We start from the raw sequence: 14,432 nt of genomic DNA, 5'->3' as shown, positions 1-14,432 counted from the left end.
GCCCGTGACGCACCTGCCCCGTACCTGACGTCGATGTTTACGGAAGTACCGTCACGTGGCTGCCTGGTAGGCATGACTGCTCTGCTGATTCGGGGTCTCTTGTGCAGCGGGGTAGGTCGTGCTCGAGGAAGTCCGTGCCATGCCTCAAGCGGTTTGGGTTAGTTTGGTTAGATGTGGGTTGGCTAGAAGTTGATTACCGCGCACGTTGAGAGCAATGCGTAGTTTGTGGAAAATCAGCCACTGGATGACGAAGTTTTGATGTTTCGTCATATTCTCCGCGTATATGTTTCGTCGTAGGTATTAATGTGAACACTGGCTCAGAGTATCCATCACTCGGTGCTGGTGATTTCCATCATCTCTCAGACACCACCACCGGCGAACTGTCACCGGCGACTGTTCCATACCACACTACCACTAATGGCTCTAATGGACTAATGGGTGTAATGGCTCCCATGCTCCAGTGAACCCTGGCGCTCCTTTGTGTCATTCCTGTGGTCGGCTGTGCATTGTGCACTCTGCACTATGCAGGTGGCTCGCTCGTCAGGTGGGAGCCCTCCACAGTGTCGCAGTATGCTGCTGGGTAGGCCTGTCCTCAGTTCCCTGCAGCGGCGGTGACGTGTCAATACGTAACGCGACATGACGAAACGGTGTGACGCGGGCCCGTCAGCCCTCCGCCGGTGCCGAGAGCTGGGCCTCAGTCCTCTGCTGGTGCTCTGTTTATGTTGAGGCCGAGATCATGCAGTGTTCCTTTCTCACCCCGTCACCCGTGCCCCGACTCACTCCCTCTCATTAGGCCGTGTGCTACCGGTGGTTTCCCCACCATCGTACCTGTTATATGTTCCATTATATGACGTTTTAAGCGTCTACCGTGGGGAGACCGCAGCGCAGCGCTGGCGGCGGGTGGTCTAAAAACCGCCGGCCGATTTATGTGAGACAGACGCGGCCGGCCCTGGGTGGCGGACTGAGCTGGGAATAGTGTCACCTGAACTCTCCGCCGACCGGTGAAGGCCGTCCACCGGCGGCTGATAGAGCGCCGTGTGTGCACCGCAGTCGGCAGCTCGGGCGGCGCCTCCCCTGCCGGGGACGACGACCCGCCGAGGACAAAGGTCACGGTCGTCCTTTGTGTGGTGTGCAGGTGATGGTGGGCTACCGACCAATGTGAGTCTGCCCTGCAGACTGTGCAGAGGGCAGCCATGTCCTGTCAAGGTCTGAGGGGTACCACCAAAGCCGGGTGACCGACCCTACACCTATTGACTCGCATTCCGTTCCGGTCCTGGTTGCTTTCATCCCCGCCTGGTTTTGTCCCTTGTGGTTCGTCCCGGGCCGGCGCCACATACCAGCAGGACCAGATCACCGGAATGTGGCACCGGACGCGCCCGGTCGGTATGTGGCTCACACAGTGCCGGTGAGGGCCGCGCTAACCCATCCTGGCGGCGGGGTGCCGACTGAGTCAGACCCTGTGTTCGCGGCGTCATCCGGCCCGCTGACGCCTCACCGCGCGGCGCTCTCCACCACCTGTGAGCGGCCACGTGTCGAACTGCGTGTCACCGCTGCGAGCTCCGCCGTGGGGCGCCGGCCGGCTGACTCAGGGGGCGGGACACCGCGCCGGGCGGGGCGGGGCGTTAGTCAGCCGCTCGATACCGATTCCACGCACGCTACTACACAGCGCGTGGCCTGACGACCGCCCGTGCCACAGGCCAGGGACAAAACCCGTCATCGGGAGAATCCCGGAAAGAGACACGTCATCAGCCGACCTGAGAGATCTCTCAGAAGCCGCACTGGCCGGAATCGAACGGTCATGGGCGCTCGCGGAATGAGCCGATGTGCGGTGACGCGGCACATGGCCGGCGGGGGCCAGTTTAAAGGTCCCAAGGTCGCGGTGGGCAGCTGGGCGGGAACGGAGAGTACTACGGGCGGCGGTGCGGGGAAGGACCGGGTGAGCGATAGCTGATTGTGAGGAGAATGTCACCGACATTGCTGCTCCCGAGGGCACGGACTAGACTGAGGACATTGGTCGGTCAGGTCGAGAGTTAGTCTTGTCTTCAACAGTTCCCGGCAACCGTTCATATGTGCCACGTCGCTGCCGGCCCCTCTCCCTCCCTCTCTCTCCTCTCTTTCCTCGCCCTCTCCCTTTGTTCCTTGAATCGAGCCTGATAGATTTGCCGTTATCCTATATCTGGCGCCGTATTGGCGGTGATAGTCGGTCACTCGCCACAGCCGCTGACCACCGACCGCTCCCTTATCTCTCTCCTCTCTCCTCTCTCCTCTCAGCTCGTCATTGGCTCTGTTTTGTCGCCGTTCCCCGAACTGGCGCTGCGCAGTTGGGCCATCGTCGATCTGACGACTATTTGTGCCGAGAGGACGGTCTCGTTCGGATGATACGATTCGGCCGATAGGACCAAGGACCTATCCTGTCGTCGCCGCCACTGATGCTAATGCTGTCACTACTGGCGAGACTTGTTTTGGGGCCCTTTCTCCCCCTCACCTTTCCCCTGCCAGAGAGCGGTAACATTGGTAACCTTGACTGGCGGTCAGCCGAGCCGTCCACTGCCGACCGACAGCCCTCTCGCTCTCCCTGACCGCTCGACCAACCGGCTGACTCATCTGAAGGCCCACTGTGACGTCAACAACATTGGGTGTGACGTCACCGACGTCAACAATGACGTATTGGACTGGCCGGCGCGCCACGGCGATTTCGAAGACGTGGCAGCTCGGTGACGGTGGGTTTGGGGCCAGGCGAGCCGCGGGGCGGGGCGGGGTCGCACGGCGGAGACGCCTGCTGGGAAGGCCTGAGGAGCTCCTGGAAAGAGTTGAACGAGATTTTCCACCGCGCTATGGATGGAGGTCACCGACTGAAACGAGTTCGTGGAATCGGAGCGTGGTATAGTACGGTGGCGTGTGGCGGTTCGGGAGTCGGGGTTGAAGGTCACGGTCGGACAGCGGGCGGTGGAGCGTGCACTGCCGCCGGCGGGGGTGCGGGGCCGCGCTATCAGCCGCAGGCACCCGCCGCCCTGTCGCGACTCGGCACTATCGCAGCGTGCAGCTGGACGACAGAACCGCCAGGCGCCAGGACAGGCCGGGGTTTTGTACCAGAATTTATATTTTGAAAATCGTCAACAGCATGAAAACAGGCTTATGGCGCGAGTAACTGGAAAAGCGATCTAAAGCAGGCTGATCGTTCTCTTGGTAATCTAGCGAATTCCGCTGTGTTCGATGTAGTGCACGATGTGTCCCTATTGACCTCACGTTAAGCCTCCTGCACATCCCGTCCCGTCTGCCAGGGCCTCTCGTCCTGCCGTCCGCCACCGGGGCCATGGCCGGCCAGGTGTAACGGCCGCTGACCGGCCGATGGCTCGACGGTCTGACCTCGGTACGGCCGCCCGCTCCGTGCGGCCGGCCGGGAGAGAGCTGGCGAGCCGAGCTGCCGAGATACAGCAGTCCGTTGACCTCTCTGTGCTCCTCTGCCGCTCACCATTGAAGGTCGCCTCCCAGCGTGGGTGGGACCTTCGCAGCCTGCACTGCGCGCCACTTCTCCGCTCGCCTATTGGCGGGCAACACAGGGCTGCCCTTGAAGAGCGCGCCATATCGCCCCTTGAAAAGCGCGCCAGGGCGACCGCCACGTGCCTCGGGCAGCCCACACGGTTTGACTCATGCATTCGATCGCCGCCTTGCTCTGTAACCACTGCAGCAGGTGGTCGTGATGTTGGACCTCCTGCAGGCGGGGGTGGCACCGCTGCCTGCTCGGCAGCAGACAGGTGTGACGGTCGGACGGTGTTGCCAGGCACGCTCCCCAGAGTGCCCTTGGCGGCGAGTGGAAACGGTCGACAGTAACGGAGGGTGGTGGCGAGAGACGGTGACGGTGAGGGTGACTGGGCGAGGAAGGATGACCGGCAGCACGTGGGGGTCAGAGAGGAGCTCACCTCGCCTTGGAGAGGCTCCAGAAGACAGCCGGGAGCGCCGCACTTCTCCCGAGAACTCTGATTAACCACGACGAGCTCTAACCGCATCACACGTTTCAGAGCACGCCTTGCGCTCGCTTTGAGGTCCCGTAGGCCTCCCGCTCGGATAAGTCGTTTCTTGACGGCGCTTGCTTGCTGGTGCTGTCGCCCAGTTCTGATTGGCTCTATTGGAATTTACCGCCGATGCTGTCAGTCCATGAAGGTTGTCATGTCTGACCAATGTTGAAATGAAACTGTTTTACTTCTAAAATCATTGTCGGGACTGGAAGTTAATCACATTCACTTTTGTCTCCTTTCATTATGTCCTTGCTGACAACCGATTATGTTTCATTCATTTTGTCTCCAAGTCGACAAGAATGTCTGCTTTCACTCCAAGAATAGCTGCCATTCTCCCTGCCCTGTTCACCTGACCTCCACTGATGAACCCGGGTCACTGCTCTCCGCTGCCCGGTCCCTCGGTGTCAGGCGCGGCCTTGGTGCGCGAGTGGGCGCGGTGAGCTCCTGTCAGCCCAGCGTGCGTGGAGCTGGGCGGTGGTGGGGCCGTTGAACCCGGCTGGCAGCTGCAGGGTGGTGCAGCAGCTCACGTGCTCAGCTGTCACGGCGGGTAAATGTGACGCCGTGACGGGGACAGCACCTAGCTGGTTCTCCTGCCCCTCCCCTCTCCTTTCTTGTCACGAAGCAGTGCCGGTTGTGGTCAGGGAGGGATGTGTGTTTACACTGCACACGTGCCCAGTGGCCATTATCCGAGACCAGTCGCTGGAGGTGCTGTGAAGTTGAACTTTGCCCACTGGCATACTATGGTGGAGAAATTTGTGCTAGAGGTTATGTGTTGCTAATGCGGTTGCGGCTGAATGTTGTTGAGACATGACAGTGGGCTCGTGTTAGGAGTACGCACGATATCCGAGTATTCGTGATTTCATAATGTGCGCATCATTCCGATTACTTATCGGTGGCTGATGACAACATCCTCGTGAAACATGGTCCCTGATAGTGGATTTTTAAGGAATCGTAGGTACAGGAAACTTTATATGTCTAACATCCGCTAAAGGAAGTGAATAATGGGGATAAAGATATTGTTGATTGTTGGCTTACATGGCCGTATTGTCTCACTACAAGGAAGGTCGAGCCCGTCCGGAAATGTCATTACCTACATTTTACAAATTTACGGAAAGCCATCGAGGTGTAAACAACCTTTTTCACATTTCATTCGACAAGTAACGATCGCCTTCACACATCTAGCACAAGAGTCGAGCGAGGCAAAGTACGCGATATCTGGTGTGGTGGCCTCGAGATAAAACCGCCATATGTCCACAAAGCTTCAGCGGCGTGTTGTAAGACTTCGCTGTCGGGCTTACAGCACCTCGACAATATCGACGATACCCCCCCCCCTCCCCTCCCTAACACACACAGACGCATATATCGGTCGTTGGTGTGCGGGTCGCTGCGGTTTTTGGTGCGGTCGAGTCGCGGCGGCTGCGGTCGGTCCGCTGCCGCCGTACCTGGAATAGTCGGGTCACGTTGGTTGGCCCCGGGCCGACTGGGCCGCTGCCCCACACAGCGGGCTGACGGCCCGGCTGAGGTGGAGTCACACGACCGCACGTGCTACTGCCGACACGGGCCGTGACCGGGAGGGTCACGTGGCATCACGTGCCGTGACGGAACGTAGTCTCCTGTCCCAGACTGTCATGAGTCCATGACAGACAGGTTAGGAAAGACAGGGCTGTTTCGAAGGCTGCCTCGCTACTCTCAGAATGAGCTGTGTTTTGCGGAGAATTAACTCCCGACCAGCTGTGCTGGGGTCCCTGTTCGATCGCCGCCTGTTCTATGCCATCGGCACAGCTGTGTTATTACTCAGTGTTGTGACGACACAGGCAGCAGTGAGTACTACGCATGTGGCGTTACTGGCCCCCGACCCAGATTCACTGTTTGGGTTCGGCTCTCTGACATTGGGGTGGGCGCCGCTCCGCCGTCTGACGTAGACTGTGAACTTAGCGTGTGGAATGACCGGAGCGGTTTAAAAAGAACCCATCTGAGGTGGATATAGCCCTAACCTTTCAGGCGGTTTTAGCTATGGACTTGGGAATGGCTGTCGACACGGCAGTTTTAGCCGCCGGTACTGTGCTGGTATGAGAGGTCACACAGGACCGGCGTCTGGTCGGCGGACGGCGGGGTGCAGTGGGGCTCCCACTCTCGTCCTAGTTCCCCCAGGGACCGGTACCGTGGACATGTCTATTATCTCTGTGACTACCTGCGGGCTACTTCCCCCCCCCCCCCCCACACACACACACTGACAGAGCTCGACCCTTACCGGCAGTTGTCTGCTGTCTCAGGGCTACCGTATAGTATCTCGGCGTGTCTGTAACGCCTGTCCTCCCAGCATCCCTGTCCGATGTACCGCGCTGGCCAGCCACTCACCTGCCGGCGCTCTCAGCTCGACAGAGACGCCATGGGCCGCGATAGCGGTCTGCTGCCGGCGCTGCGCAGAGCCAAACACAGCCGGTCGCTATCGGAGGTCACTGGCCGCTCCAGGCCGGCGAGCAGAGCTCCGGCGCTGCTGGCAGAGCGGCTGCCAAGGCTCGGGCGGCCGGCGAGCGGCAGCTGGCGCCGTGACGGAGCACCTTCCTGGCCCCCCGGACTGCCACCTGTACACTGTACAGGGTGGGGTGACCGGCCGGAGCAATGGCCGAGGAATCCTGAGAGCGGACTACTTGCGCGTGATGTTACTGCGATCGGAACAAACAGAACTCACAGTGCTACATAAACGTTGGCTTTCAAATACCCGGAGGCTTTGTCAAAGTTCGGCACTGGATTGTTCAAGTGTAAGCCGCAAAGTTTGCTGGGAGGAAGACGAAGTCCACTGAATAAGCGGCGGATTTTCGACCGCAGCTGAGCTGGAGGCTGTTGTTTACCTCTGGTCGGCTGAGCTGCGCCACTCACCCGATCCGGGCCGACCCCAAGGTCACGTGGGCCGGCGGCTGGCACGTGACTGGGATCCACAACGTAGTCGGACTTCCTGTTAGTGTGGCGCCAACATCACAGGCTCGGGCGACGCGGGATGTTTGCTGTCAGTCATTACAGATCTGGCACGTGTGTTAAATACCATGGGCAGCGCGGTGTTGAGATCCGGGACCGGCCCGCTGTGGATACTGTATTTCCCGGTGAGGCGTGCCTGCGGCGGTGGAATATGTTCCACCTGTCCGCCCCCGCACTCTCGTCCCCGGTCCCAGGAAATTGGCCGCCAGCGCCGGAACTCACCGAGTAGCGGTGAAAGGCGCCGAGCGGCGCGGCGGCCGACATAGCGGCTTTGTGACGCGACGCCGTCATTTGCAACATCACGCAGCCTGCCGCGCGGCCGGGGGCGGCGCCGCTTCCTCCTGTTTCCCACGGAGTGAGGACAGCGCAGCGCGGCGCCGTCTCGTCTTTGTTTGCAACTGCAGCGTGTCGTGCTGGCGGAGAAAGCGCCGCTCTTGCAAAAACAGTCGCCTGTGTTGCCAGCGCTTGGGCGTGGTTATATCACTAATTACTAATCCTGTCAACGGCTGAAATTCGGCGGCGCACGCAGCTCTCTATGTCCTTTGTCCCGGCGGCTGCTAGTGACATGGTCTGACCCTGGCTGTGCACCACAGGGCAGTGATCTCTCTGGTCTGTCGTTGTTCATTTCAATGTGCTCAGCTATGCGTTAGGAGTGCGCCTTACTCGACCCGCACCGGCGTATTATTCATGCCGTGAGAGCAGCAGGAATTTTCATTACGACCTTGAGCTGCGCTAAAGCTGTGCTCTGACGTCTTTGTGACGCCACCGGTCAATGGCCTCACTAGTCAGTTCATTCTTAGTTCTCTCTGTCGCCTTGCTGGGGTTCGTTCCTGCACGAACTGAGGCTACTCGGTCGGGACATACCACCCACCATATGGCATATATTACTGTATTGAACTGACTGTCGATGGACGGGCGGGAAGGCCGACTTTGACAGCGGCGCCTCACGTGCTGGCAGCTCGTCCGGCGCCGCTCGCCCGGACGTCATCGCAGCCGGGGCTGCCAAAGGCGTCACGCGTTCCTTCTGTCCTGTGAACTCTGAAATTCCTCCGCTCCCCGGACCGGGCCCGGACTTCCTGCCGGAGCCGGAGCCGGAGCCGGGACCGGAGCCGGGCCGGTCCCGATTGCCGGCTCGCGTGCCGATGCTGCATGGTCCCGATCCGGTATTCTTTGTACCGTGTGGCTAATTGAGGTGAATTCACCCAGTGATCCGGTGCAGGCCCGGGCGCTCATTAGCCTTAGAGCTCCGATGTTCCGGGTTGCACGTTATCCACGAGCGTCGATCAGAGTACCTAAGTGCGGTCAGGGAGTCGACGGTGACGATAGGACGACTAGTCGATCCGCCGGTCTATCGGCTGTTTGGGAAAGTCAGTATTTGCGGCGCTGCGCACGGCCGAAGTGCGTGTCGACTATCTGGCGCTGGTGAGACGATAGCGACGCAGGCACGATACCGCGGCGCAGACTTTCGCCGAGAGACTGGCGCAGTGGCGGAGCGGGCTGTACTCTGCCCCCAGCGCTGGGACAATGCCGCGACGCTGGTGAAGCAACGTATCACCAAGACACGACGTGCGGCCGCAATCCTCAGCACCCAGCGTACACCTGCGCTCTCACTCCGTCCGAGATCAGGCGCGGTCCGCGGGGCTAGCTACCATACAAAACCACCGCACCTGTACTGGGGTCGAAGGCCCTTGTTCCGGCGACTGGTGACCTCGACTCTCCCCCGCCTCGCCCCGCCCCTGTCGGGGATGGCGTGTCACCACTGTGCGGCGGCTGAGCTCGTGTCGCGCTGACAGACTGCGTGTGACAGAGCCGGACTGTGACAGCTTCTCCCTGTGACAGCTCCGTGTGACAGCTCCCGTGACGGCTGGGATAGGTGTGGGATGCCTGCGCGTGGCTGCAGCGATGTCGGCCCGTGGTGTCGCCTGGAGGCTGCAGTCGACGGCGGCGACGGTAGCGGGTGTCACACTCTGGTCTGAGCTCTGAGATTGTCAACATGTGCGTGTATGTGGTGTGGCCGTCAGTCCGGACTGTGAACGTGATGGACAGCGTGTACCTCTCCCTCCTTCAGGTATGATACTTCTGTGGTCTGGACGGGCACACTTTCCTAGAACTATGGTGGTGGTCTCCCTTATCATCGATTGATGTGATCGGCTCATCTCTCATCATCACGAGTTCGGTTCATCTTCGTGATACTTAGAGTCAGCCTGCATTCCCACCCAAGTCTCCTCCCGGTCTGTTTTTCTCGAGACACGCCGGACCTCAGTCACTGAGGTGTCGGGTCTGTTGTGTCCGGCTGTCAATGCTCCACCGATCAGCTTTGTGCCTTGGCACAGACATTGGTCAGCTCGGTCTTGCTGGCTGGTTTAAATCGACCGACCGGCCGCTTTATTGCGCCACGGCAAGCTATTACTGTCATTGACTCTGTATTTTGTACAGTTTGGACGCCGCCGTTTGTTACCAGTTGCTACTGTCGACTTTGTAAAGCGTCGCCGGGCGGCGGGCCGATCAGGTAAACACATCCTTGGGCAAGTGGTTTTTCTACATTCAATGAATTTTGTATTAGCTTGGACTATTACATAGCGCACCATCTGGATGATAAATAGAAAAGCCAAACTGAAATCGTACTATCTAATCGACATTTTGAAAACCGTTATCCAGCTGCTACCCTTTTGGATACACGCACGTGCAGAAGGGGTGCGCTATCTTATCTCCTCATGAGCGTCTCGCAGATCGGTGGCCGGCCGACGCGTTGGGGGAGAGGGGTCTTTCCAGACAGCTGATAACGCTCTACTTGGTCCCGCCGTGGGGTGGCTGACCCTCTTATCAGGGGGCCGCCCCCTCCAGTAGCGTTATCGTCTACTGCATATGATTAGAAAGACGATTGGATTATTTAAAGCTTGGAAGTCGTTTGCGGCCCTTTCAGTCCCCTGTCGACTCTGCGGTGTGCGGACGTGTCGTCGGTCGGAGTGTGAAGGAGTATCGAGTGCGGCGCTGCTGAAAAGACGGCTGCGACTCCCGTGTGTGGACCGAGCGTGTGTCCTCGTAAACCCCGACAGTGCCATGACTGTGTTTCCCGTGGACATGGGCTGCAGCGCGGAGCTGCTGACGGCCAGCTCGGTCCACTACGTGGGCTCCCTGCGACTGAGCCTGCCGGTGCTGCCGGCCTCTCCGAACTGGTCGTGGCCGTCGTCACTGCCCATCGTCCCCGGCTGGCAGTGTGTGGGTGTGAGAGCCGTCTACACCTCACCACAGCCACCCAGCTGTGAGGAGTGTCTCCAGCCGGCGCTGCGCTGTGACGGCTGCGGCGCGCTCAAAGAGACGTGTTTCTACTGCGGATACGATGGGATTTGTGATGATGAGACCGCGCTGGTGTGTGCCGAGCAAGGTCCGCTCTGTAGCGGGGTAAGTAGTGCCGCTGGTCGGTCGGTCGGTCAGTGCAGTGCAGTGGTCAGGTGGGAGGTCAGGCGGTGGTTAGTCGAGCTGCGCTCAGCGGTCAGCGGCGGCTGACCTGCGGTGGCCGGTCCCGGTTGGCGGTCAGGCCACTGGCCCCTGGGCTAGCGGTGCGGCCCGGTCATATCCGCCGTCCGAACACGGTCAGGGCCGGTCTTTGTCCCACCTACCGCCGCCAGCCGCCCCCGTGGACACGCGCTGGCGTTTTTCGGCTGTTTGCTCGCCGCGGTGGACACTGGCCAGGTTTTCTCGCTGTCTGTGTGACCTCCACGGGTGATCAGACCCGTCGAGGTCGGCTCTGTCAGCGCCCGCCCCCATGTGGGAGCCGTTTCCGCCGCCTTTGGACACTTGCCAGCCCTCCCCCGATAGAGGCAGCTGGTGTGAACTTATGAGGGAGATCTGGGCCGGCCGCGCTTCTTTGTTCGTTATCGGAAATATTGATGTTGTTTTTGTCGTGCTGGTCTGTTCCTGTTTTACCAACAAGGTGTTACAGTGACCCAGTTCTGCTATCTTTGTCCCCTTCATGAAAAAGCACACTTGGGCTTGTCTTGTACTCTGTGTTTACAGGTGTTTCTATGTTCTTTTCCTCTGTTAATGTTCTCATTTGTTAACAGGTGTTTCTGTGTTCTGATCCTCTGCTGTTTTCCATCTGCCAGCTTTGTCTGACTGTGGTCTCTCTTCTGTTACAGGCTAGTGTGGCGCGCCCGAAAATCCCGGCAGACCTCGGTGGCAAGGTGCCGACCGCCATTCGGCAGCGATACCTGGACCACTTTTGTACCGAGTTGCTCAAGGTCTATCCGGGCGATGAGGCGCAAGCATATAAAAAGGTGAGCCGCTATGTCTGCCTGCAATATTGCTACCGTTTTAACTATCCTGTCTTGTCCTGTACTATGAGCCCACGCTTAATAACACGCTCGAGACTGTCCTGTTGACTCTACCTCCCTGTTGTCCTGTGGTTTCCGGGATGGCCCGCCTCTCTGGTGTCTGCGGGTATCCCCTGGCCACGGTCTGTGTCGATCGAACGCCGTCAGCCACTGTTTGCTGGGTCGCGACCTTGAACTAGACCGTCGGTACCGGTAGTGGGGGCGCCACGCGCCTGGTAGGGGTGGGGCGGGGGGATGCGGGCCCCACACGCGTGACGACGCTACCTGACATCATCGGTGGGGGCGGGGGTGACTGCTTTGTGGCGTGTCTTTGTGCTTTGTGCGTGACCTTTGCTAAGTGTGTGTGGGGGGGGGGGGTGAGGTCTCTGGAGTGAGCCACTGGGTAGGTGGGAGGAGAGAGTGACACGGGGGGTAGGCGAACCCGGCCGGGTCCCGAAGCTAACCTACCATTGCTTGGTGGGGAGAGGGAAGGGAAGTCGAACTCAGGTGAAGGATTAGTTGTAATACGTTGAGGTGTGAACCGTGGAGGGGCGTCTTACATTCACCAAAAGTGTCTGAAAGCCTACGGCTGCGTGTAGTAGAACGTAGCGCCATCCCCGGGTCCTGGGACGGATCGTTTATCCGTCACAATAGGACAGTCGTTAGCCGATCGGGGGTGACGGCCCGTGACGAATGGCGCCGTGACGCCGTCGGTCCGCGCAGTGACGGCCGCCAGTCACGCGATCTGTCCATCCGCCCGGGGTGGACAGTGATCCAGGTGGAGTGGGGATGGACGGGGGCTCCCACCACCCGGGGCCACCATGGCCTGAAACCTGTACATTCCTCTGACACCGTCCCTCAACGCTGCACTTGTTTCAAACGGAGGTCATAAATGGATATTTACTAGCCACTGTAGGTGCGGGTCCAATGATTAATGTGTGGATGCGATGGGCCAACTGTGTTTTGGATATTTAGTTCAACGTGGCCTCAGTTAATTTCGGTATACGTTTACTTCTGTCACTATTACTCATGTCGCTGTAATCACCGTGTTGCAGTGTACAAATCGATGACTAATGTTCATTCGGCCTTGTGCAATATGCAATGTGTCCCCGTTCGTCTGTCTGTTGTGTGTCTGACCCCCCCCCCCCCCCTCCCAATCCTCCCTCTCACTCTCTGTAGCTCTATTTGTCTGTAGCTCCCGTGCCGTATCTGACCCCTCTCTCCCTCCGTCCGCAGGCTCTGGAGGAGGAGCAGGTCGTGTACAGCCGCAGTCCGTCCCGTCGCGTTTACGTCAACCTGTCCGTCGGCGCCGTCAAACGACTCCGCGACGCCGCCGCGCTCAAGTCGACCTCGCAGAACGGTACATGGGTGTTGCTGCCGCGTCGCCAGCCGCTGGCCGACCTCTCCAACGTGGCAGGCTGGCCGTACGCCGTGCCGACTGTGTTGCACCCTCACCACTACATGAATAATGTCTTCAACTTCGTGCCCCACCACGAGTTCTTCTGCGGCCCGCTGGCCGCCGCCGGCTACGGTACGGTGCGCGCGCCGGGCCGCCGGCCGCGCGCGGGCGGGGCGGGGACGAGCGGCGGGGGCGCGGGCGACCAGAGGGCGTGGACAGTGCGATACGTGTTTGTGGGCTGTGGTGTGTCCCGGCGGCGTATGATGCAGGTAGAGTTGCCATTTGATCTAGCAGTTAAGGGTTACCAGGTAATGGCCGTGATGGGCCGCTGGTGTAGGAAAGGGCTTTGGTTCCTCTCCGAGCATCCCGTCCCCTTAGTTTTGGGTCTACCGTTTTTCCTATTGGCAGTTAAAGAAGGGATAAATGCAGGCTTTAATTTTAACTGAAAGGCTGCCTCAGTTGATTGTATCAGTCCAAAACTCCCCACATAAAAACATGTGTTTTGAATACGGCTACCCTGAGATGTCTCCGTGATCACAAGCGAGGTTAGGGGATGTCACTACCCCTGCGATAGATGCACAGCGGGGAGCGGCTTAGCAGGTTGAGATTTTGTTGACAATTGTCACACCTTGTGGTGACACTAATTATGGGACAAAGTCCTTGTTCCGATCTACGTCCGATTGAATCTAACTGATGCAGTATAACGTTAAAACCGCTCGCGCCCCGCCCCGCCCCGTCGCCGCCGCCGCCGCCGCCGCCGTGTGGGTTGGAGGCACCGCTGCCGCCTCCTGGGACGATTAGACGCACTGAGATCGTAGGCAAACACCGCTGCAGGAAGCAACTGCACTCTCTGCAGCCTGCGTCGATCTTTGTATTGCGAACACTCTCGGCGCCTACCTTTACTAACGGTTCTCTCTGTGTCCGTTAGGCGGCGTACCGGTGGCGAACCGAACCGTCTCCCATCTGGACGTTCTGGCCGGCCGTGGAGGCACCACCGGTTCCTGGAGCATCGAGCGGACCAAGAAGGCCGACGAGACCTGGACGGCCGCTGAGCTGTACTCGCGTATGACCAAACACGTCCTGACGGAGGAGCAGCTGGAGAAGAACGGCTTCCCGCGGCCAGACCCGCTCGGACGGCCGGGCCGCGCGCACCTGGCGCACGTGGACTCGCGCGCGCGAATCACCCGCGCTGGCGCCACCTACCGCGAGTGTATCCGGTGCGCACGAACCTACGAGGTGTCGGCAGAAGGACGCCAGGTGGTGCCCAACTCGTGCGCCTACCACTGGGGACGGCCCTACACGTTCAGAGGTGAGAACACGGGCTGAGAACAGCTGGGTGGGTGTGCGATGTGTGGTCAAATATTGTAGGTCAAATGATTTTGTCTATTTTCCACATGTGCCAGCCACATTAGTTGGCGCCATTGAAGTCGCCTCACCGGATTTGTGAACGTTTATTAGTTGGCTTCCAGCTTCGTGGACTTTGATTGAAGTGATTCGCGACCTAGTGTAGATAAAAGGCGACTTTTTTGTGTTTCCTGACTTTGTTTAACTCCGAGTCTTATGTCGGCAGGTGTGACCAAGTACCGCTGCTGCAACATGGTGGCCCCTGCCGAGCCGTGCTGTGACGCCGACTGCCATGTGTCCGACAACTTTGACCCGGACAACCTGATCGGCTACATGGCCACCATGGAGAAGCCAGGTGCGTTACACCGCGGGTTGGAGGAGTTT

General features: G+C 59.4%; 1 protein-coding gene across 3 annotated transcripts in view; it reads left to right on the top strand.

Moving 5' to 3' along the window:
* LOC122387654 (RNA exonuclease 1 homolog) overlaps positions 1-14,432 on the top strand; it is a 57,442-nt gene that overhangs the window by 40,890 nt on the left and 2,120 nt on the right. For 2 of the 3 annotated variants that reach the window (XM_043378022.1, XM_043378023.1), the window contains exons 8-11: positions 11,132-11,269; positions 12,542-12,836; positions 13,633-14,013; positions 14,275-14,403. In XM_043378022.1, the coding sequence (XP_043233957.1) occupies positions 11,132-11,269; positions 12,542-12,836; positions 13,633-14,013; positions 14,275-14,403 (943 nt within the window). The remainder of the gene's footprint in view (positions 1-11,131; positions 11,270-12,541; positions 12,837-13,632; positions 14,014-14,274; positions 14,404-14,432) is intronic. The other variant, XM_043378024.1, reaches the window with a different exon arrangement.

The sequence above is a fragment of the Amphibalanus amphitrite genome, unplaced genomic scaffold (genome assembly GCF_019059575.1).
Source record: "Amphibalanus amphitrite isolate SeventyFive unplaced genomic scaffold, NRLGWU_Aamphi_draft 000294F_arrow, whole genome shotgun sequence".
In the NCBI taxonomy this organism is placed as follows: Eukaryota; Metazoa; Arthropoda; class Thecostraca; order Balanomorpha; family Balanidae; genus Amphibalanus; species Amphibalanus amphitrite.
The sequence above is the reverse complement of the archived record's forward strand: the minus strand, read 5'-3'. Positions and strand labels throughout refer to the sequence as shown.